The sequence below is a fragment of the Heteronotia binoei genome, chromosome 15 (genome assembly GCF_032191835.1).
Source record: "Heteronotia binoei isolate CCM8104 ecotype False Entrance Well chromosome 15, APGP_CSIRO_Hbin_v1, whole genome shotgun sequence".
Lineage (NCBI taxonomy): Eukaryota > Metazoa > Chordata > Lepidosauria > Squamata > Gekkonidae > Heteronotia > Heteronotia binoei.
In genome coordinates this window covers 25,241,237-25,266,126 of record NC_083237.1, presented here as the reverse complement: position 1 = coordinate 25,266,126, position 24,890 = coordinate 25,241,237, and the positions used below count along the sequence as shown (strand labels likewise).

Genomic DNA, 24,890 nt, shown 5'->3' with positions numbered 1-24,890 from the left:
GAGAACTAAGGAACACACATCTCCAACTGCCATAGTACCATGCTGTTATCCCAGCTGAAAACAGCACTGCTGTTTTTTGCAAACTGGCAGGCCAGGACATCCATCCATATTAGGGGCAGGAAAAGCAGTCAGCTGGCAGCAACTGCTGCTTACCTCAGTCAAGGAAAAAACAGCAAGGCTTGTGCTGAGGAGTCCATGTATTCACTTCTTACTGAATTGATACACTCACATAAGCCAGATGATTTCCTTAAGGAAATTCTTTCTGTGTATGGGATTGTGTGGAAGAACTTAAGCATGGACCAGGCTGAATGCACAGGTTTTACCATAATCATGATGGCTTTTTTGCTAGTTGCTGGCTGCCACAGACTACATCATCCTTCCACACTGATATTTCTCCATGCAGTCTCTTGGACAAAATAAATAGCTAGCTTACACATGTGAACCATCCTGCAAGTGTCACATCACCCAGTAATGATTGCTGAAAAAAAAATCAGCTTTTCATAGCAAGTATTTAACTCTCATATCCAAACAGTCAGAAAACAATGTTTTTTCTTGATCACTATATACAGAAATGCTGCTGAACTAATGTATGTAACAAACTCTAGCCCTGTCAATATACTTGCCTACAGTAAGCTACATAAAACCAAAACCTTGCAGATTCTCTATAAAATTAGGAGCTTGGCTTTTCTTCACAGTACTTTTGTGACTTTGTAGTTTGAAAGAAAAGCTGAGGGAGCACATCCCATGTCTTAACTCATCCTCACCCTCTCCACTGAGAGATGCTGTGACATGCAAGTGGCCCTCTGCGTATTTTGCAAGTGAAGATCTGTATGTTGAAAATATCCCCATTTGTGTTATGATCTGAGCCTTTCTGAACTGGGACACACCCTGGACTACAGATAAATCAGGACCAGAAACCAAGTTTTAAAAAACTTCTAAAAAAATTAATTCTACTATTCTATTGGTTTAACTGATACTGGCGATTCCTATCTGTTTCACTCCTACTAAGATGCATGTTTGGACTGACTTTGCAGACAGAGAACTTCTTCCCCTTGATTCCTCTTAATGCATTCTACTTCCAGGCAACACCCATGACACAGGTTAATACATTGCCTTAAGTTTGACATTAATCAGTAAGATTTCCTTTACCATGAATAATTCTAATTATTTCCTAAAGTGTTTTTACACGAGATTTATAATGGCACATGCTATAAACCTGTGTACTTGGAAGTAAACCTAATTGAATTCAGTGAGATTTGTTTTCAAGTGACTACAAATAGGATTGTGCCATAAAATCAGTAGCCCATGCTGGCCAGAATGTGTTTTCAGCATATATTCCATATTCTGTCTCACATGGGCATCATCCGCACATAACATAATTTGCTCCGGACAGTCTTTTTAGTGTCATGTAAAAACACACATAAACTTGTTATTTGCTAAGATATGTTGCTGTGAGGTGGTGTCTGAGAATCACACAAGTGTGGCAGCCACAGAAAATGTATGCTGTCTCAACAAACATTTAATGTAAAAGAAGCTGCAAAAGAAAGGCAGACACAATTTGGAATATAAATCAAAACAACCACTGTATGAAAGATTAGCATGGGAAATGCAAACAGTCACACTGAACAGAGAAGCACAAAGATGACAATACACACAGGCAACAAAAAAAATTCTCTTTATTTAAATTCCCAACCCTCCCACAAAGGCACTAATTAGTGGGGGAGGAGGAGTTGTTTATTTTTCTATTTCAAGTGGATGAAGAAATCATCAAATGTACAGGAGTAAGGAGTGACAATATTTAAAGGTCACTTGTAGTCACTTGTCTGACTACTCAAGAAAATGATCCTCCAAAAACCACTGTCTGAAGGAATCTGAGATTAAATTTGTGTTTCCAGCTGGTTATTCAGATAGTACTAGGCCCCTTGCAAATGAAAAAGTTCAGATTTTAACAGTTGTCAGCATAACAATCCAAAATGTGAATCTAAAGTAAGAAAAGATGCCCAGTTTTCTTTAAAAAGGGGGAAAAAAGTGTATTTCCTACCTGTGCTGGTTCATCAACAAAATAAGAAGAGTCAAGAGCAACAGAAAGGGAGGAAAAGAATGATCAAAAATACCTTTGGAGAAATCTATACACTAAATTCATACCTCATCTCACCCCCCATATGCATCAGTCTCTTGAACAAAAGGACCATCATTGTTTTGTCCCAAATCACACTCCCTTAGATAAAAGTTCACGGTCAAGTATAGACCAACGTGATTAACGTGGTGGTTCATTTGTTTTTTAAAAATCAGAACTTCTGCATGTTGTTAACTTCCTGTGATAATTCTCTTCAGCTTCTTCCTCAATCAAAGGATCTTGTTATGGTCTCAGTACTATGCTGGCAAACTCAACTTCTTGCCCTTTAGAACTGAAGAAAGAAAACGCATATATGAAAATTTTAGGGAGGTTGGTAGGAATCCTTGCCTACTACTGAAATTAAATTGCCTCTGAGGAGGAACATTTCAGAACAAAAATTATTAAATAAGAACTCTATACCAGGCACCAAAAATACTTGGTCATATCTGCAAATTGTGCTTTTACTTTCACATATGTAGGATACAGATATATATACCAAATATAAACATTTCAGACTTTAAAAAGCGGACACAGACTTTAATATTTTGATGCCTAAGGCAGAAAATCCAAATGATTCCACTATGATGGTAAAATATATATTAATATAACTACATAACTGAGAGTTTGTTGCTTTGTAAGGGTCTCCCCTCATGTCCTGAAAAAGCAGTTTTCTGTGCCTAACAACAGGATTGGCCTATTAAATTCCACAGGAATAAATTCTAATAAGGTACACTTTGGATCATTCAAGTTATTTATATTAAGCCATTTATTCCTTGTCTCAGGGTGGAAGATAGCTGAGCGGCTAATACATTGCCATCATACAATGAGCATTTTCAAATTTAATTTTATAGACGGCTTATTCCAAACAAGTATTCCCAGGAAAGCATTCACAACTTAATTAAGAGGTACATGCCACCAAAGAAGGTCTGGTTCGATTCCTGCTGTTGAGTGCCCTCTAGTGACCTTTAATTAACTGCATCTCTTTTTCAAGATAACGTTTCTGATTTTCAGCAACTATACACACACAGACAGGCTTCACAGAGAAGTCTTCACTCCCCTAATCCCCCTCATTCTGACTCCTACCCATCTCGCCTCCTAGAAAACCAAGAGATGTTGGTTTTAAAGTACCTTTTGTAATGTAGAGGTAGAAGAAATCGCAATAGAGTACAGTTTGCACCAAGCCAGCCACAATGGCAATGAGGTCAAAGAAGCCCTCAAACTGATAACGCCAGATCCAGTTGAATAGATAGAGAGCACGGTAGACACCCAAGGCGAAGAGATAGTGACTTGTGATGGTCTCTGCCTCACCCGTCTTACTAACCATAAAGAGTTGTGGCAAGATAGCCACTGACTCAAGGTAGATGGAAAACGTCCAAAGAATCTGGAGGAGAACAAGAAAAAGATTGTTTGATCAGCAAACGTATTTCTGATAAGGAAGCTTAGTTTAGGGCCAGCTTATAATATCCAAAAAACATGTGCTGCCATCACAGCAGTAGTCTGAATATTTTTATTTCTAAAAAAAATGTTTATACTCTGTTCTTCGAAAGTTGTGTAGCTTATATAATAAACATTTTAAAAAGTTTTAGGGCCACATATATGGCCTGAAAGATCCATGATTAAAAAGGCTAAAAATAGTACTAGGGGGTGGGGTCTAACTCTTCCAAACCTGCATTGTGGTTTCAGGCTTGGTTGTCATCCCCTCCTTCCTGAATCCCAAAGGTGTAGCTTACAGCAATATAACATGGAGTCTGGATGTAAGAAGCATCTTTCAAATTCAGAAACGTGATCCATCCAGGCCTCATTTTGGGCAGGAGCTCACAGGAGCAGAGCTCTGGAACTTCTAAATTTTATTGTGCTCTTTCTTTCTTACAGGCCCCCCCTCCTCCCCATACTTGCTTCTGGGCTCCATAGTTCAAACCTCCTGTGAGAATTTTACTGAGCTCTAAGATTTGACAAACTTTCTAATATTTTCCCCCACAAAAATGGGAAAATAACCAAAACATATAAAACAGACAGATCTTCATCATGCCACTGTGGCCACATAGGAAAAAATAATCTTAAAAATATGACGGGATTAAAGTTTTATTATGACAATTATAATTCAAGAAGCATTTTAAGATAGATACTGAGCTGATATAATTTAGTACACCTTCTGGTGATGTCGGGTGTGTGGCATATGTAAATGAGTGATGCTAATGAGCTCCAGCACCTCTTTTTCTATGAAATGACCCCTGGATCCATCTAAGTCAGCATCCTGGCCCCACAAACCAGACACAGGAGCAAACAGCAGCTGATGGGGAGGGAGCTGACATTGGGCAAAAGGCACATAAGGAAAGGATTAATCCCCTCCCCTTGTCCAGCGCCGCTGTGCCCATTTCAGACTTTCCCCAACCACAAACACAGTGTTGCTTTTGAGCTTTTAAAGAACAGATTCATACAGCAACAATTCCCCCTTTTTCAGTCACTGCTGCTGTGAATGCAGAGGCATTTGCAATGGCAATGGAGCATCCACCTGGGAATTCCCTTGAGCCCACCATCCCTTGTTCCCTTCCTTGGAATTCCCTTGTGCCCACCATTCCCCTCCCCACTGAAGCACTTTTTGCCAGCTTAAAACAAAGTAGCAGGTCTATTGCAACAGTATCATGATGCTGTAGCAATACAGCAACTACTGATTTTTTTAAGCTGGAAAAAAGAATCCCACAAGTCGCACGGGAGGGGGGAAATAAGCAGGTGTAAGGGAATACTGAAGGAAACTACAACTGATGTGGGTGGGTAGGTTCAAAACTCTGCACCTTCCTGCCCACATGGACAAAACTACTTTGATTGTGATCTTTCTAGAAACACCATGCTAAGGAGGTTTACGGGAAAAGCTACAGCAAAGCAAGGGGAAATCTGGATTGCTTGATGGTGTCATGTGGCTGCTCAAACCACCCACCCCCTATCACACTCCAGTTTGGGAGGGCCAAGGAAGCAAAGCGTCCACATGGAAGCTGCCTAGGATATGCACGAGCCTCCTGTGTCTTTTCTCTCTTCCGTCTTGTTGCAGAAAAGCGGACATTTGTTTTAAGCCATCCATTGTTGTAAAATGTATTTGATGGATACTCCAGAAATTCAGGGTATTCTGCACCAGCTCACTTGCATGTGAATTTGTCACTGAAAATATCATAAGGGGCTGCTGCAGCCTGCATCTCATCTGATGACCTCTTGGCTCACCATCCCTGTTTCACTTCCTCTCAGGGTGTTTCATACAAAATCTAGTACCTCGTTGAGGATAATAGGATAAACAAGGCTTTAAAAAAAAAAAAGCAGGAATGCACAGGAACACAGTTCCGGCTGGCTTGGTGTGTGTGGGGGCTAATATGCAAATGAGTTCCTGCTGGGCCTTTTCTACAAAAAAGCCCCGGGGATAAGTATCCTGAAAGGTCCCTCTTTCCAGCTGTTGCCTTGCCCTGCATCTCCATTAGCGCAGACCTTCCCTATGCCTCTATTATCAGACTTTCTCCTTTTTAAAAGACAGTTGACTGAACAGTAATAAACCAATCCACCATCCCTCTCTCTCCTCCACTCACTGATTTATTCTGCCAGCTTTCAGAGCCCTCTTTCTAACATTCTTCTGACCAGTTTTACCACAATCCTATACCACCAATCCCCTAGACGCTGATTTTGCATAAATGCAGTTCTGTAGGAGTTCCTAAGAGCGACTGAACAAATCAATATCATTTTCAAACCAAGATTAAACCCCAGCCTTTAATCCTAAAAAGAGAAAGCACACACATAGGGGAAGTGCATTAAACCAGAATAAGCAGCAACCTGTGGAGATGTGCTGGAAAGAGTTATCTGGGCACAGCCAACCAACAGCAGCGCTGTGGGTTTTCAACCAAGAGATAAACAGAGATGGATTGCCATTGCCTGCCCTTGTGTAGCAACCTGGGACTTCCTTGGTGGTCTCCCATCCAAGGACTAATCCAGGCCAACCAAGATTTAATGCAGGGGTGTCAAACATGCGGCCTAGGGGTCAAATCAGGCCCCTGAGCAAATGGCTGTCATCTGCTTCTTCCTCTCTCTTGCTTCCTTCTGCATCACAGCTTGCTTTGCCAGGCTTGCTCAATTGCACAGGAGCTACAGAGCAATTGGCTGAGGCTCCTCCCCTGGGGAGGAGAGGGGGAGGGATAGTTTGCTCTGCTAGGCTCTCTCAATCACACAGCAGAACTACTGAGCCAAGCCTCTCTCCTTCTGTTGGCTGAGGCTCCTCCTCCTCCTGGTCCCCTGGGGAAGGAAGAAAAGAGCCAGAGCTTCCTTTGCTCAGTTCCCTGGATTCCATGAGAGAAATACAAAGAAAGCACCTTTAAGACCAATGAGTGCTAATGTTTTAAGCAGATTTTAAGGTTTTTATATATATATATATATATATATATATATATATATATATATATATATATATATATATATATATATATATATATATATATATATATATATATATATATATATATATATATATATATATATATATATATATATATATATCTTTAATTGTGTTTGTGTCCTTTATAAAGTTTATATCTCTGTTCAGGGGGGTTTTGGTAGAAAAAGCCCAGCAGGAACTTATTTGCATATTAGACCACACCCTCTGACACAAAGCCAGCCGAAACTGCGTTCCTGTGTGTTCCTGCTCAAAAAAAGCCCTGTCTCTGTTACCTAATCTTAAATAGGTACACAGATGGCCCAGTCCAACATGGCCTGGCCCAACAAGGTCTCATTTATGTCAGATCTGGCCCTCATAACAAATGAGTTCGACACCCCTGATCTAATGAGAGATGTAGTATGAGAAAAATAACATGTTTAAAGGATCTCTGGTTCCTGGTACCTTTCTCTGCCAGAGACCTTGGAGAGCAGCTGTGTGCCAGAACAGGCAGTACTGAGCTTGATGGATCAAAAGTCTGACCTGGTATAAGGCAGCTTCTTATATTTGCATGATAGCCCAGCATGGCAGACATACTGAGAGGCACCTGTCATTGGATGGAATGCTGAAATGTTGTCACCAGTTAAGGTGAAAAAACATTTTTAGGAGTAGAACGGGAAGCAGGTGTCAGGTTTGGTTGTTAGTGGAAAAGACTTTGTTACCTCCAGAGGAGTGAAATCATGGTTCATTAGGAAGGCTAACACTGCTGTGGGAATAACCAGAAACTCCACCCGGAAAGTATCGTGGTTGCCATCGTAGGTGGCTTTGAATTTGCTATAGATCATCCATACCGTGGCATAAGAGCACGCAATGTAAACCACCTAAAGGAGACAAAAACAATTGAGGAGCAAACTAGGTACACACATTCTCCCACTGCTTTCTAGCTAGCTAAAGTATACCTTTCTTCATATTCTGGGACTCCACACCTTCCTAGGAAATCTGACCTCAAGCTTAATATGCCCTTTAGCTAAATTTTAACAAGTTTTTGTTTATACCTCCCCCTTTTAGGTTTGAGTGCCCCCTTTAGCTTCAAACCAACCCCCCACCCACCCCAAACTGTTTACACATAACAAGGGTGTTTCCCACAGAGGGCCAAGGCTTGTGTTGTTTCCCTGTTGCTGCTGTGACTGCTGATACAGTGCAGTGGCAATGGGCCTTCCACATGGCAGGTTTCCATGCCCCAGTGCCCTGGCAGGGGCATCCCTCTCCCCAGGCCACCAGGCTGTTTTCACTCAAAAGAAAAATTGGCAATAGAATATCATTTTATTGCTGTGTTTGCTGTTATATCATTGTATCAGGTTCTCCAACGTAAACCTTTCATTTAAAAAAGCAAGTCCCTATCCCCTTTTGTTGCAGAGAGATGCCTTTCCCAATGGTGACACCAAGTTAATTCAGGCAAAGCTTGGCCTGGAAGAATAAGCTCCGATAATGAGGCCTTCTCTCCATTCTAAGCATCTCATCACTATCCTATCACGCTTTCTTCCTGTCCATTCCCAAGTCAAAGTCAGACTTATCCAGTCCAGCATCAAGCCTGTACCTTCATGGATGTGTTGTACAAGGAGATGTAGTTGGTAAATAAATCTAGGTACCGAGTAGTGAAGACAATGGCAAAGAGAACTTGGCTCTTTCCAGAAATCCCTGCATGGAAAAACAGAAGGTAGTGAAACTCACATATAACCACAAGTGAAAGATGGGGATATCTGTAAAACAATAGATTTTCTTGGGGACAGTGGCCCAGAGGAGTTGAAACATCCATCAACACATGGGGAGCTAGGAAGTTAAATGTCTTAAATGATCCCCCCCAACAACAACAACATAGAGCCAGGATAGATTAATCATCACCAGGATTTATACAATCCATTGCTAATATATCATGAGGCCTGCTTTAAGAGATAATCCACGGTCTTTCCCAGTTCTGCACAGAAGGGGGAAGTCTCCTGCTCAGCCTGAGGAAATCTATATGAACATTCATTTGGTGGCTTCCCTCTGGCCCACCCTCTTACTCTTTATAGAAACTGCCATCATTCAAGCAATTGTGAAGCCTAAATATTCCATCTTCCACTCTGTAGAAGGCTGAGAATAGTTAATGCTTTCTTTAACCCAAACTAATTTTCACAACCTCACTCATCCCTTTACCCAGAGCCAACACAATTCCCTGCAGCAGGCTTGTTCCTATGAAATTCCACAAGTTTCATCCATCAAGGGACAAAATTACATTTTAAGTTAGATTCCCATTTTAGACACTTTCTTCCCCTTACAAAACCCAGTGTTTTGTACCTCTCTCTCACACACACACAAGTCGTGCAGAAATATATCTTTTATTTAAAAAGCATTGCATATAAGAATATCAGAATTCATAAACAAATGCTAGGCCTCTTTTGTTAAGGTAAATTGAATGCACTCTGTAAAAACCACAGATAAAGTTTCTTGCAACTAAACATTCCATCCCTATGCTTTGTCACAGGCTTTAATAAAGTCAGCCTCTGCCTTAAGAAAAAATAGTCAGTGTCTCCAAGTGCAACCTGTGGCCACGGTTAAATACAAAGTAAATTCCCAACTTATTCCAAATAAAGTTTCTTCAGTTTTCCTGTTTTATGTAAACATTAAAAAATGATGTCAAAATTTTTTTCAAACTACCACCAACTTCCTAAGCATACGAATACATGGTATTTCCTGTAAGGCTGCAATCCTGCACACACTTACCCAGGAGTAAGCTCCATTAAACAAACAAGTAAATTCTTCCAAGTCAGGACGCATAGGATCAGACTGCACACATCCCGTTTGAAAGGGAACCATTTAGCAAAGAAAAGGCCTTTGCAAATAATAATGTTTTTTCAACCAGCCTCTTAAAACACTGGGGAGTTTATTTTTCTAAAGAAAACCAAGCACATCTTGTCTCCCTCGAATCTATCAGTGCCAACTTAAAAAAAAAAAAAAAGTCTCAAAATTAATTTCCAAGTTGGGTGGGCAGAGAAACCACAGCAGGGATGCATTTGATAATTCCAATCATTTATTTGAGTTCCTGAAACAAATATTTAGAAAAAGGAAGGAGTGGAGTTAATCAACTGTCAGGTTTTATTTACTTAAAAAAAATTCAACAGCTTTTTTTAAAAAAAAAAGTTAAAGCCAACTCATCACTTTAAAAGACTATCAAGAGAATGGGAGGGAAGAAAGGAGGCGGGACCAGTGAGCCTAGTAAGTTACAAAGCGTAAATTAGTCAATTACAGATTGGCTTAGAGAAGATTCGACACATTCATTGTATGTGATCACCACTCTCACACAGGAAATAATGGGCATTTTACATTCCTGTAGAGAACTATAACGGGAACAAGCAGAATAGCCTCCTGTCTTACCAGCACATGATCTCGTCTTCCAGATCTTCAACAGCAAGATGATTATAGCTAATAGATGAGAAATGTCTCCTAGGAAGCGGAATATATTCATCTTTTCCGGGCGTTTAGTAGAGAGGCTTGTTTAAACTTCCCAGTTGGAAACCTGCAGAAAGAATGGGGAACGACGGCGGTCCGGAAAGGAGCAGATCCCCAGAATCCTTAATTTTGGGTTTCTTCTTTTTGATACAAATCAAGCTAAGCGTTGTGTCCGTATTCCTAAGGAGGATGTCTGGGAAGGCAGGCCCCAAAAGGGGGCGGAGAGAGAGGAGGTTTTCCACACCCACAGTGGGGCTGGGTTTACTAAGGAGAAAGGAGGGGATATGAATGGAGAAAGCACAGAGGCGCTTGGTACGGAACGATTAAGTGGGGAAGATCTGAGCTTGCTGGAGCATCTGGAGCAGGAAGTTTCCTGCAAACACAAATCACACGTGCGCTTAACTATTGGGGGAAATGATAGCAGAACTTTAGCCTCCTATTAAAATGGGGTTGGGAGTGGAGTTATACGGGGGGCTGTGGAGAGCTACATGTCCTGTGTTCTCGGAGGCCATACCCATCTCAGAAACCGTAAAGAGCCCTTGCTTCAGTCTAGTCAGGTACCACACACACTAGTGATCTGTAGCTTCTTCTGCGTCCCCAGTTCTGCAGAAATGATGAAAACTCGGTGAGGTGGGGGAACTAAATTTTAAAAATGCCCTGCAAAGAAGTGGGGGATGGATGTGTTGCCATATTTCAGGGAGGTGGCCAAGAAGGCTTCCTGTGGTCAAGTCGCTGCCGACTTAGGACGACCTGGTAGGGTATTTTCAAGGCATGAGATGTTCAGAGGTGCTTTGCCCTCACCTGCCTCTGTATCAACCCAGTTTTAACTCCTTGGGTGGTCCAAATACTAACCAGGGGTGACTTTGCTTAGTTTCTGAGTTCTGACAAGATCGGGCTTGACTGGGCTATCCAGGTCAGGGCTAACAGTGCAATCCTAAAGACACTTTCCTGGGAGTAAGCCCCATTGAACAGGCTGTAGTAAAGTTCAGAGCAGACCTGTTTAGGATTGCTCTCTAAAAGACTTTAGACTCTAGCAAATGGATCTAGGAAGGGTTCTGATTTAGTAGAGGGTGCTGTGTTTTTAAAAGGGACACCACCAGCTGGGAGGGGGAGGGTGCTACCCTAGAGGAATTGTGGTAGGGTATCTACAGGAGAGCTCAGAAAGGAGCATGGTGTTTTGACAAATGTGAAACAGTAACCATCCTACACACACACAGTACATGTAATTGCCTTGTCTTAATTTTTTTCTTGGTTACACATGAACTGTGGTTTTTCCTCAGTTTGGTGAGGTGTCCAATTTAGATTTTGCAAATGTAGCATATGTGGAGAAGGGGCTTGAAGCTTTCTCAGCTACACTATTCTCCTGATCTAATAATGCCTGGGAGCATTAGGAATCCCAAGTATACTCATGGGTTTTCCCAATGGGAATATTGTGTGTGTGCGTTAAGTGCTGTCCAGTTGCTTCTGACTCACAACCCAATGAATTAGTGTCCTCCCAAACAACCTGTCGTTAACAGCTATTCTGAGGCCTTGCAAAATGATGGTTGTTGCTTCCTTTATTGAGTCTATCTCATGTTGGGTTTTCATCTTTTCTTGCTGCCTTCAACTTTCCCAAGCATTTTTGTCTTTTCCGACTGACTCTTGTCTTCCCATAATGTGACCAAAATATGATTGCCTCAGTTTAGTCATTGTAGCTTTGAGGGAGAGTTCAGGCTTGATTTGGTCTAGAACCCAGTTGTCTCTTTGGTAGTTCATGGTATCTGTAAAACTCTTCTCCAACACCACATTTCAAAAGAATCTGTTTTCTTCCTGTCAGCTTTCTTTCACACAATGGAAACAGCAATGAAAACAGGGGAGGGGGGAGAGCAGAAGTAACTTCTCCACACCTGCCACTCATGATCCGAATCAGGCACCCCAGGCATGGGAACTGAGGAGAACCCACATCTCAGGTTACATCCCAGGCATCTTCACAATGGAAACTTGTGTCTGCAAAGTGCTATCGTTGTAGCCACCTTATGGTGACCCCACAGGGTTTTCAAGGCAAGACATGAGCAAACATTGTTTGCTGTTGCCTTCATGTGCATAAAAGCATCTGACTTCCTTGATAGTTTCCCATCCAAGCACTTAGACTAAGGCCAGCTATGCTTAACTTCAGAGATCTGATAAGATTGGGCTCACCTGGACCATGGGACGGAGACGGTGTTGGTTGCCCTGGTAGATGACCTTCAACGGCATCTGGACTGGGGTGGCTCGGCAGTGCTGATGCTGTTGGACCTATCGGTGGCGTTCGATACGGTCGACCATCGGTTACTGACTTGCCGCCTCGCCGACGTGGGGATTCAGGGGCTGGCCTTGCAGTGGCTTTCCTCTTTCCTTGAAGGTCGGGGACAAAGGGTCGCAATTGCGGGGGAGCTATCCCGGAGGCGCACACTTGACTGTGGAGTGCCCCAGGGAGCGGTTCTCTCCCCGATGTTATTTAACATCTATATGCGACCCCTTGCCCAGATTGCCCGAAGGTATGGGCTGGGGTGTCACCAGTATGCTGATGACACCCAGCTTTATCTGCTTATGGACGGCCGGCCGGTCTGCACCCCAGAAAATCTGGATCGGGCACTACAGGCCGTGGCTGAGTGGCTCAGACTGAGTGGACTGAGATTAAATCCTGCGAAGACAGAGGTCCTTTGCTTGGGTCATCGAGGACCGGGGGGGGGGGGGGAAATCCCCTTGCCAGCTTTTGACGGTGCGCCGCTGACGGCGGCGGATAGGGTCAAGAGCCTGGGGGTGCTATTGGAGCCTTCCCTAAAGATAGGGAAGCATCAGATAGCAGCCACTGCCAAGTCCGCGTTTTTTCATCTTAGGCGGGCAAGGCAGCTGGCTCCCTTCCTGGATCGCGACGACCTAGCAACAGTGATCCATGCTACGGTCACCTCGAGGTTGGACTACTGCAATGCCCTCTACATGGGGCTGCCCCTGTGCCGAACTCGGAAATTGCAGCTGGTGCAGAATGCCGTGGCCCGGCTGTTATTGGGCCTTCCAAGATGGGGGCACATTCGGCCGGGTCTTCGGGCTCTGCACTGGCTCCCAATAACATACCGAGTCCGGTACAAGGTGCTGGTCATTACCTTTAAAGCCCTATATGGCCTGGGACCTGCCTACTGATTTCCAGACAACAGAGATCAGCTCCCCTGAGAAGATGGCTGCTTTGGGAGGTGGTTTCTGTGTAGGGTTGCCTACTCCAGCTTGGGAAATTCCTAGAGATTTGGGGGTGAAGTATGGAGAGAGAGGGGAATAGTACCATATAACCCACCCTCCAAAGTAGTCATTTGCTCCATAGGAGCTGATTTATGTAACCTAGAGATCATTTGTTGTTCCATCAGATCTCCAGGCCTCACTTGAAGGTTAAGTTCTAACAAAAAAAAGTCTGGGTTAAACTGTCAAACACATGCTGCTCAAACAAAATATTTATTATGAGAAAAATATTATCAGGTAATGAAAACTACTCTGTATGTTTGTAAAATCTGTAACTTTCACAGTTCATGCCTAAGAGCCCACTGCCAGGACCGATAAAACATATACACTCTCAGGTGCCATTGACATTCCAAAACAGTCTTCAGAGAACTCATTCACAAACATTTAATGGAAGTTCAAAGAAGTCTGAAAGCAACTCATTAACAGAATAAACATTCAAGCAGTCTGCAGAAGATTATTTCTGTGCACGCAGGCACTTCTTAAGGGTTCCACACCAAAAATAACACATAATCCTCACATCAGATAGATTTCTCAAATCAGTCTCTAGTGTTTCATTAATATGTAAGCAAAAAGAATCAGTTCATTCATACAAAGCTGGTCCATGTTGCCTGATGTAAAAAAGTTTCATTGCCTTGATCGTTGCTTCAGATGGAACCCACAACTCATGTCATTTTCTCATAAGGCTCTAGCTCATTCTTTGTATAGACAGAATAGGTTCTCCTCACTTGTAGGCTGGCAACTATACCACTGAGGTCTCTCTCCAAACCCCACCCTCTCCAGGCTCCACCCCCAAGTCTCCAGGAATTTCCCCTTCTGACTTTGGCAGCCCTAAAGTTCTGAATAAGGGTCAGCCACTAAGTTTTGCGCAGCCTCTTGGGGCTCACTGATTCTTGATCTTTTCTCTGCTTCTCAAGTGCAAGAAAAGGCCTTGCTCCACATGAGCCTTCCCTTGAGGTTGACCCCGAAACTCCAACTGGTGCAGAATGCCACAGGGGCCTGCCACACAGCACATATTTGACCTGTGCTATATGAGCTGCATTGGCTTCCGGTGGAGTACTGGATCCAGCATGGTTCTGGTGCTGACCATTAAGGCCCTTAACAGTCTGGGACCAACATACCCTCTCTCAATATACCCCCAGAAGAACATTACGCTCAGTAGATCAAAATCTACTGGTGGTCTCTGGCCCGAGGGATGTCCGCTGTGCTCGACTTCAGGGGGTTTTTTTTAGCAGGAATGCACAGCAACACAGTCCCAGCTGGCATGATAAGTAAATAGATAAAAGCTTGCAGTGCAGTGTAGTTAGCAGGCCTCATGGGGGTTACAGAGGAAGGGGAAACCAGTTTGTATGTGAACCAGCAAGAGCAAAGCTGCCAGAAAAATTGCGTTGGCAGTCTACTGTGCAGCTAGAAGCCAGGGGCCCTGGTTTTAGCATTCAAGGCGAACAGCACATGGGTTCTTTTCTAGGGCCATACATTAAGAAATTTCTGTGCAGAACTTCCTTTGGGGTAGGACTTTGTGTGACTCTGAGGAGTTGACAGTCACATCAAATGGTACTTCATGCACAAAATACCTTTATGTAGCAGGAAGCTTCACTCAGTCATGGTTTACAGCAGCTGTACATATCGAAAACAGCACATTTTAATAACAATCTATCCAGGATTAGCAGACACTGTTTCACAGAGCGATTTCTGCACAAGAATTTCTCATGTAAAACAGCCTTTACTTTGTATGCAACACTAATACATTTCAGCAGGGCTTTTTTGGTATAAATTGCCCAGCAGGAACTCATTTGCATATTAGGCCACATACCCTGACACCCATTGTTTCACACAGGGCTTTTTTATAACTTATTTGCATATTAGGCCACACCCTCTGACACCAAGCCAGCCAGAACTGCGTTCTTGTGCGTTCCTGCTCAAAAAAAGCCCTGCATTTCAGCAGAAATGAAAGGAAGAACCTTCTTTCTTTCTTTCCCAATTAAGCAGTGATTTTACTTTCCCTCATTTGTCATCTCCATGTTGGGCAAAAGGGGGCAGTACAACCTCAGAATTGATGCCTTGTCTGTCTCCAACCCTTCCATTTTTCACTGGTGTTTTAAACTAACATCATCCACAGGTGGACACGGTATCCCATCAGTTGGGAAGCATTTAGGAGAAATTTTAAATGTAGAACACACTGTAGGCAAGCTGGAGTCTTGAATGTTTAGGAAGTTTAGTCTGTCTCTAGCACAGTGGCTACAGACCAAGCATCTGGAGTAAGTGCTGTGTGTAACACTCCAGCTTTGGCAAATGCCTCTCCAGTTGTCACCTCAGGGTGGTAGCTGTTTCGTAACAGGCGGCTTTAGCTTGAAGCATTTCCCTACAGTGGCAAATTCCCAGACAGTTGAAGTTCAGAGAGCTGGGTTAATCCAGACCCTTGGTTATTTGCATTTCCTTCTTCGCCACTGCCTGCCTGGGTACCCATCTGGTGTTTCAGCCAGGAAGAACATCTTGGAGTGTTCCTTGTGATAATGAGACCTGCGGTTAGTTGAAGCAGGAGTAGGTTTGGTCTGCATTTAGGTTATGCTGTGTATCCTCTAAAGCGAAAAAGTAAATCAAGGGGAGGGGTTTTCTTCTCATATACAACCTATTAGAACACAATTTTCTCACAAGGGTGGGAGGAGAAGATTTCTAAAAGGGCTGTTAAAAGTATCTAAGCAGATCACAAAGTCAGAAACACCACATTTCCACTTCAACAAAAAAAATTCCCATTCAAAGTAAGCCGTGTCCTACTTTTCTCTGGGGTGTCAGAGATGGGAACAGCGCGCCCCCTGCCCCCCTATCCAAGTGAGCAGCCTATGGCTGCTTTTGCATTTCGGAGATTAGCATAGGGAATGTGCCACATTCCTGTCAGCTGCACTCTGAGAGCTGCCACATCCACAGATGTAGCATGACAATGATGTGCATCTGAAGTGTGCCTAGTAGCAACGGCTCCATAGTTCATGGCATAGTTTTTATTTGGCTTTCAGTGCTGGGGAAAGAAAGCCCATCCCCTTTCCTAGCCCTTTCCAAGAGGAAGGAGACAAGGCACAGGGAAAGCCCCCAGAGCCACAACTCTCTAAGTTCATCCCCTGCCACACACATTCTTTCAGCAGACTCCAATCCCAGTGCCTTGCCTCATTGCAAAGCCAAGGGATCCCCCCTTTCTCGGACTCTCCAAGCCACCCCTTACTGTTCCAGTGGATCAGGTGCTCTGATATCCAATCCCTCCATGTTTAATCCACTAGACTTCAGCCTCCAGAATGCCCCCCCCCCCCCCTATATCTCACAGGGTTCTCATCACTGTTCCGGAGAACTCAGGAATTCTACTTCCCAGGGCATAATAGTTATTCTGGTCTCATTCGTGCGGAGCGGAGCGTATCCGAAAAAGCAATTAACAAAGTGTTTAAAAAGCAGGGAGACATGAATTTTGCCAGGCAGCAACTGCCAATGGCAACCATCACGGGTGGGGGTTGGGGGGGGGAATTAATGAATCATTCTCTTCCCCCTTCTCCACCACAGAGACCCCCAAGGCCAGATGGTACCATTTTCCGACTCATACAGGGGCAATAAAAATAATTGCTCATCTTTCCACTTTCCACAACTAAACCATTGCAGAAACTGCAGCTGTGCTGGGCAGGGCGGGAAGAAAGAGGAGAGCATTGTATTTTCAGTGGGGGAAGATTCTAGACTCTACGTTCTTATTTCTTCCTTTAAAAAACACACACACCCACCTTTCCTTCATATGGTGAGCAGCATAAATTGCACACCCATCCTCAGTTTTAACCACACAACAACCCTGTGAGGTAGGTGCGGCTGAGAATGGATGACTGCCCCAAGGTCACCTGCCAACCCTTCAAAGCAGAGCAGGAAATTGAATCCAGGTCTCAGATCCTAATCCAAGACTCTAACCATTATGCAACACTGGCTCCTGCTGGTGGGAGGGGTCTCATAAATTAGGGCACGGGATGTTGGGAACCAAAATAAATAGGGTTGGGGGGGGAGGAATGAGTACCCAAGCAGGAAGTCTGGGGCTTGGGAATCACAGGGCTTAGCACTGCAGTCATAAACAGACTTACTCCCTTCTAGACCCACTGACATCAGTAGATTTAGCAGGCTGTACTTGCTTAAGATAGCACTATAGCCTATGTTATTTCTCTGCCTAAAATATGTATCTTCCATCTTTCTGTTCTCTAACAGCCCAGGCACCCAACAAACTGTGCATGTGGTGGTAGAAAGTGCATAAAGTCACAGCCAGTTTATGGTCACCCTGTAGGGTTTTCAAAGCAAGAGACATGCTGATTTGACATTGCCTGCCTGTATGTTGCAGCCCTGGATTTCCTTGGTGGTCTCCCATCCAAATACTAATCAGAGATTACCTTGCTTAGCTATACATAAAACCAAACAACCAGTTCAGTTTAGCGGTTAAGAGCAGCGGACGCTAATCTGGAGAACTGGGTTTGATTCCCCACTTCTCCATCTGCAGCCATCTGGGTGACCCTGGGTCAGTCACAGTTCTCTCAAAGCTCTCTCAGCCCCACCTGCCTCACAGGGTGTCTGTTTTGGAGATTGTAAGCTGCTCTGAGACTCCGAGTGAAGGGCAGAGTATAAATCCAACTCCTACTCCTTCTTCATCAAATAATACTAAAACAACAGTATAATAAAACCAAATTGCAGTTTTTTAAAAGGCAGACTTCTGCAATTAAGCCAGCACAAGATTTAAAACAGTATGCTCAGAATATAATGTAATATTCTACCTTCTGGAACTGAAGAGAGTAGTCCTACACCCATCTCACCTCTGATGAAGAGAAAGAAGCACAAATCTGTACCTGAGAGTATGGGCAAGTTCATATGGCAGGAGGTGGTCTTGAATTAGTGAGGAGAGGTGGAACACTAGACCTCTGTCCTGCAACCAGTTTTCAGTACCAGATCTGGTCTGCCTGGGAACAGGGAGAAATCATTAACAGTGCCTCTGAACATGTACAGAATGCTTTCCCCATATCTCTAAGCAATTACATGCTGTCTTTTAAGACTTAAGACATAAGGCTTCCAAGAATAATAACATGGCTTGATCCTCATTATCTCTTTCTTCTGTGTCGTTTACATTAAGCACTAAGGATTTCAGGGCCAAGGTAGACAGATTGGATATATATTGGGGCAATATACAGTAGACAGACAGAACTTTTTATCCATCTTCCAGAATACTAACCTGAGAGCATCCAATGAAGCCAATGGAAAGTAGATAAGGGCAAACAAAAGGAAATACTTCTTTATACAATCATGAGTGACTAAAATGTGGAATTTGTTGCTAGACGATGTAGCCACAGGCAAAGAAGGGGATTAGACAGATTCATGGAGGATAAGTCTATCAGTGGCTACTAGCCATGGTGACTGAGGGGAACATCCACATCTGGATACCAGTGCCAGGAGGCAACATCAGAGGAAGGCCTCAGCCCGGATGTTGGCCATCCAGAGGAACTTGTTGGCCACCATGTAACACAGGATGCTGGACTGGGTGGACTATGAATCTGATTCTTATGTTCTTAAGGGTGGGAAGCAGTGAATTATTGCAGTCAGTCTGGAGTTTCTTGGCAGGGGGAGGAACCTAAGTGGTCTCTATAGCAGGGATGAAGCCTCTCCAGAGATGACTGTGTCACATTTGTTCCATAAGAGACCCCAGGCTTCAGACTGTTTATTCTGGCTTACACCTTTGCTCTGGGCTGCTGCTTTGTTGCTGGTAGTTGATTTGACTGTGGATGTGATAGGCTTAATAGTCTCTGAGTGAGGAGAGGCAGTATGAAGGGAAGAGTCTGCCAAAAATTCAACCAAAGTCTCAGTATCAAAATACCTGTGGTAGAAGTATCTGTCAGTAGCATATGAAAGTATGTTATCTTTATAGGCATGTGTACCTCCATTGCTACCCACACACAAATTTGGTGGATGTGGGCACGTGTAAGAGTTATTTCTGCATGTGAATGTGCAGGCCTTTTTTGTAGGAAAAAGCCCAGCAGGAACTCATTTGCATATTAGACCACACCCCCTGATGGCACCATTGTGCCACATAGGGCTTTTGTGGGAAAAGCCCAGCAGGAACTCATTTGCATATTAGGCCACACCCCTGACGGCACTATTGCTTCACACTCATTTGCATACTAGGCCACATCCCTGACACTAAGCCAGCAGGGACTGTGTTCCTGCTCAAAAAAAGCTCTGTGAATTTGTATGATGGAGAAATAATATTTGTGTGTAGACAGTAGCTTGTTCCTGCAAGGTATTTCTTGTTGTATCATTTTCAGGCCTTTTAATTTAGAGGAGAAAAAGATGACTACATGGGGATATGGCTGAGATGTATAAACTCTCAAGGTCATCCAATTAAAGGTCTTGGCAGTAGGTTTGGGGAGGGGGGACAAACAGCAGGCCTTCTTCAAAAGGCCAGAACTCATTCATGAAATTTACCCCACTCCCCCAAGTAGTGGTGATGGACAATATCAGCAATGGCTTTTTTAAAAGACAGACAAATAAGTGAAGGGGAAGACTTCCAAGTCTTGTCCCTCTACCATCCATTACCACCTATCAGCAGCTGGTTTTCATGAGATGGAGCTTCTATATGGTGGTGAAGAATGCTGCCAAGTCACAGCCTTGTAGAGTTTTCAAGGCAAGTGATAGACAGAGGTGGTTTGCCACTGTGGGCCTCTGCATAGCAACCCTGGACTTCCTTGGTGGTTCCCCCCTCCAAGCGTAAACCAGGACTGGCTCTGCTCAGCTTCCAGTATCTGACAAGAGTAGATTTTCTTCAACCATCCAGGTCAGGGTGGAGCATCCATATACCAAGGCTACTGTTACTTTAGAATAACAGATGCTGTAGACAACACAAGAAGAAAGCCTTCATAGCCTGCAAGTTGTCAATGGAAATAGAATTTAGGACTAAACGGATCTAAATCTGATCTAGCCAGGCAATTTTTATCCCAGGGCTCAGGAGGCGTTTTACTGGGAACATGCACACCTGGAAATGTTTAGATAATGTATATGTATCTCTGTATCAATGCTCATTTCTCTTAGTAATGTTTCTTCTAGTGGAAATTTTTTACAGCCTATTTTAGCAGTAGATATTTATCACAGGAGGTATGTGTTTAATCGGGGGGTTATGTGTGCTTTCATAGAAGTATGCTAATCTGCTCACCCTGCAGCATCAGACAATCTTGTGGGTTAGTTCTTTCTGGATCAGTGACTGAGCATTTGCTTTGCATAAAGAAGTCCCCTGATTTAGTCCCAGGCATCTCCAGCTCAAAAGGATCAAGTAGCGGCTGACATGAAAGACCACCCCCTGGGGCACTGGAGGGCTGCTGCCAGTTTGAGTAGACAATACTGACCTTGATGGACCAAAGACCTGACTCAGTGTTAGATAGCTGCGATGGGTTCATGTGAAATATCCACAAGATATTTGACTGCTAGCATGAAGACTGAACAGTTTTAAAAGAGTTTGAGGGATGCTTCATTTTCATCTTATACATGCACATTTGTTTTATTCCCTTGTTACCTGGTCAAATAGGTATTGTAGGTTTGGAAACAATATGAAAAACCTACAGAACCTATTTTGCAGAGACAGCCGTAGGATACGCGCGCAGCAATCCGTGTTTTGAACTACCACCAACTTTCTGTCTAATGAAACATTGGATTCTTCCCCTATGCCCCCCCTTCCTGCTGCGTTTAACCTCTACATCCGGCCCTGCTCCCTTCAGTGAGTCTGATGTAACATTTCCTCTGCAAAGAAATACTCATGAGGGAATGGCCTATCAAAAAAAGTTACATGAGTATTAAGAAAATCCACAGGGAATTTCTGGGAAAGATTGGAGAGCAAATGTGAGCAGAAATCTAGTTTCCTGCTCATGAATTTTTCCTGCCAATTTGCTTGAAATGGGATTTGCGACGTAAAAGACTCTATTCTCTGGCAGCCTTCTTTTAATGGATGTCACCTAAAACATTCCTGTGGCTTTTTCATCCTGATGTAATGCTTCCTATGTGCCTCTTGGCCCCCCTCTCCCAAAATGTTCTTCTGTGGGGGAAAACATACATTGGAATAAGCTTCTGAGAAGCCAGGAGTTTGGGTTTCCTCCATATGTGTCCACTCTGCCCTCCCTACCACCCACACACCGACTCAGAGAACCCAGGAGTCCCGCTTTCCCTCCCTGGCTCTCTCCTTTTAGCCCCCACTTCCTTCCCCCCGAAGTGAGAGCAGATCTCTCTCATTAAAGGCAGCTGGAACTCTGGCGCTGGACATTTTCATTCTCTCGCATCTATTTTTTCTCCCTTTCTTCCTCATTCCCTTGTTCCCTGCCAGCAAAAGTCGAACGTCATGAATAGAAAAGGGGTTTCTTTGTTCCTCTGAGCTGTTCTGCTTTCCCGCTGCTGCTAGAAGGGCTCGGCCAAAACACTCCCCCACTTCATGCCTCTCTGCTGAAACTTCCCAACCCTAATTCTTTGAATGGTGCAGCAGAAGCTCTATGCTGTGGAGGAGGAGTTGGGGCAGGGAGGGGGGGAAGAGCACATGGGCAGCTGGGAGGCAGAGAAGGAACCACCTCCTCCACTCCAGAGGGGGCTGCATCTGAGGGCAAAGCAAGGGTTCCTGTCTAAACAGCCACCCCCCAGCCTTGAAACAGGGAAGGCCTCTCACCACCCAGAGGGTGCCTAGCTGCTGTAATGGCTTAGCAAGTGGCTGGATGGAGAGTAGGGCTGCCATTCTCCAGGGGAGGCCTGAGTGAGAACTGATCTCCAGGTGTCAGAGATCAGTTGCCCTGGAGGAAATTACTGCTTTGGGGGAGGGTGGACTCTGGAGAATTATACCCTGCTGAGATCCCTCCCTTCCCCAGATTCTACACTTCCCAGGCTCCACCCCCAATCTCCAGGTATTTCCCAACCCAGAGCTGGCAACCCCAGTGCAGGGACCGGATAGAGGGAGGTTCCGTCCTCCAGGACAGTGGAGAGGAGGATTTCAGGATGTGATTTGTTTTTATATCACACTTTTATTTATTTATTTACTTTGACTTTTCTCTCCCACAGTGGCTTTTCACAAAATCCCTTCACCATTTAATCTTCACAGCCGCAGACCTGAGTCATTGTGACAGCCCAGGATCATCCAGCAGGCTTTCATGGCTGTGCAAGGGATTCAAACTGTATGGTCCCAGGTTCTAGTTTGACACTGTAACCACTTTGCCATGCTCATCCTTTGAGAGGGTTGGGGAAGAAAGGTGCGAGTTGGAGAGAGCAACCAGATATGGAAAATGACTCTCCCCCCTGGATTGTTCTGTCCTCCATCCTTATCAAGTCTCCCAACTGGTGCATCTAAAATATGTGGCTGTTCCAAGTTGGGGGCCTTTTTGTGACCAATATTTAAAGCAGCAATCTATGCATTTGCTGGAAGGAGCAAACTATCTGCCTTTCTTCCTGCACCCTATCTTGGTCCAACCAGAGAGAGACCACTCCCTCGCAAAGAGACAAAGATATCATTTCCTGAACTACTGTTTTACAAGCTGCCACTCTGCAGTGGGATGCACATCCTGCAGCAGACACTCACCCCCCCCCCCTTTTAAAGCACATTGTATTGCTCAGCAGTGGCATCTGAAGCAGAAAGCAAGAGCCGTCTGCCTTCTCTCCATTTCAAAATGTTAATATCTGAGCTTGGGCATCTCAAGTATACAGAGCCCTGCCTCAGTTTAAGAGATTATAATCAATCCCTCATCTGAGGAGTGTGTTCTTGAGCAGGCACAGGAACAAATTGCAGTCTGAGACCAAAAATGAGAAAGAGAGAAGGGCCCTTTCCCTGCTGATCAATTGATCATGAGGAATTACTTACAAGTTAAGATGCTTCCCTCAGAATCATAAGGATCAAAGGTGACAGGAGCCATCAGAAATTGTTTGGGGCGGGGATGGGTGGAATTGTGAGCTGCTCCCCAGAGGAGGAGGAAGTAACAGGGGCCCATGCAAGAGCCAAGGCAGACAACAAGATGCATTCAATTCTTGCTTGCCTTAGGAAATTCTCCCCCCTCCCCCGGTGCACCATGAAGAATAGCAGAGGCAATTCAAGTGGGTGCAGCAAATGTGACCTTCAAAGGAGATACTGCCCTTGGGGAGGGGGGTTCCAATAGCACACAAGATCACCTTGACTGGAGCCAGGGAGCAATGCTTCCCATCCCAGTTCTGAACAGCCAGTGATGTTGGTTATGGACCTTCCCCCATAACATGTGCCATACATAGTTCTGGTGCTGAAATAAAAACAAAACAAAACTACGCAGGACTTTAGAAGTGGCACAGTGGCAGCTCCTTCTCTCCCACTCTCTGCACCCTACGGTCCGCATCACATGCCTGAATCTTGCAAGACTGCTTTAAGTTTTCATGAAGAGGCATGGATGTCACAGAGATGGTTTATGGGAACAGTCTAGGGAGAGTTATGTCAATGGCTCTATTTGGCTTTTGAAACAGACGTTCTCTGACTGAAACGCTAGGAGTGAGTGGTTTTGTGTGAGCTTTCTCAGGGGTACCCTATCATGATCCAACCAGACCCCTTGGAACAGGGTGGGTTATACACATCCACATAAAGCAGTCACTACCTCATGAACCCATGAAGCTGCCTTCTACCAGATCAGACCACTGCTCTATCAAAATCAGTATTTTTGACTCAGACTGGCAGCAGCTCTCCTGGATCTCAAGCAGAGGTCTTTCACATCTTTTTAACTGGAGATAGTCCTTTTAGCTGGTCCTTTTAACTGGCGTTGCCTGGGATTGAACTTGAGATCTTCCACATGCCAAGCAAATGTTCTACCACTGAGCCCCGGACCCTCCCAGCTGTGATGGCGAAAGGCTCAAACTCCAAACGGGATTCCTTTGATCCAATGTGGGCTTACCTGCCCTTATTCACAGTGGCTCAAACCCTTCGCTTTGCTTCCCGCAGAACTACCGATGGCAGCTGGGCCCCGGCCCTGCAGCGCCCTCTATCCCTTCCCTAGGTGTACTACCACAGGTTTTCCCCTTTCCTTGTCACACTCTGCCCTGCTTAGCTTCTCAGCCTCGCAGAACCCTCCAGCCTGTGATCCTACCGGGGATTTACCTTGTGAGTTTCTCTGACCTTTAGTGTCAGGCTGTATTCTCCGTTTCACACGCCTATTTTGCTTTTTAAATAACCGCTTTGTCCAGGCCAAGCACCCCCGGGGTTTTTTTTCTTCATGTCAGAGCAGATGACAGCCAGGGCTGGGCATGGTCCCCTTTCCGCCGTCTCTCCCTCTGCAACCCAGCTGCTGCTTTTTTTTTTTTTGCTCGTATGTTTGTTTTTTTGCTAAGCAATAGGCATTTCCATTTACATATATTTTAATTATTTAACCTATGCAAATAACCGCGAGCTCCCCCCCCCCTAACCTCGCTCTTTGGGCCTCTGATTGTGTATGTATGGGCGCTCGGAGGGGGCGTAGGGGGCAGAATGTGGATTTTGCAGCCGAGACAGTCAAACTTCACCTTCTCTCTGCAGTATTTTTTTTTCCTTTTTCGCACCGCGACGGTGAGGGATCTCCCCTTCTGCGGGGCCAAGATCGCACCTTTCCTTCCTTCCGCACTTCGGCCTCTTCTAGC

General features: G+C 44.4%; 1 protein-coding gene across 2 annotated transcripts; it reads right to left on the bottom strand.

Annotated features, from left to right (window-relative positions):
- Positions 1-1,659: 1,659 nt before the first annotated feature.
- On the bottom strand, positions 1,660-10,370 carry KDELR1 (KDEL endoplasmic reticulum protein retention receptor 1). 2 transcript variants are annotated; one of them, XM_060255729.1, is made up of 5 exons: positions 9,933-10,370; positions 8,116-8,216; positions 7,241-7,399; positions 3,245-3,497; positions 1,660-2,408 (listed from the first exon to the last, which is right to left on the bottom strand). In XM_060255729.1, the coding sequence occupies exons 1-5, from the start codon at positions 10,021-10,023 to the stop codon at positions 2,374-2,376; spliced, it is 639 nt and encodes a 212-aa protein (XP_060111712.1). In that variant the 5' UTR covers positions 10,024-10,370; the 3' UTR covers positions 1,660-2,373. The 2 variants fall into 2 exon arrangements, with proteins under 2 accessions (XP_060111712.1, XP_060111710.1); XM_060255727.1 differs by lacking the exon at positions 1,660-2,408 and having other exon boundaries at positions 2,550-3,497; positions 9,933-10,220.
- Positions 10,371-24,890: the final 14,520 nt, after the last annotated feature.

Coding starts and splice junctions, on each gene's coding strand:
- KDELR1 (XM_060255727.1), bottom strand. CDS start 10,023: ATGAATATATTCCGCTTCCTAGGAGACATTTCTCATCTATTAGCTATA. Junction 8,217..9,932: donor GAAGACGAGATCATGTGCTG/GTAAGACAGGAG, acceptor TTTTCCATGCAG/GGATTTCTGGAAAGAGCCAA. Junction 3,498..7,240: donor ATGATTTCACTCCTCTGGAG/GTAACAAAGTCT, acceptor GTTCTCCTCCAG/ATTCTTTGGACGTTTTCCAT.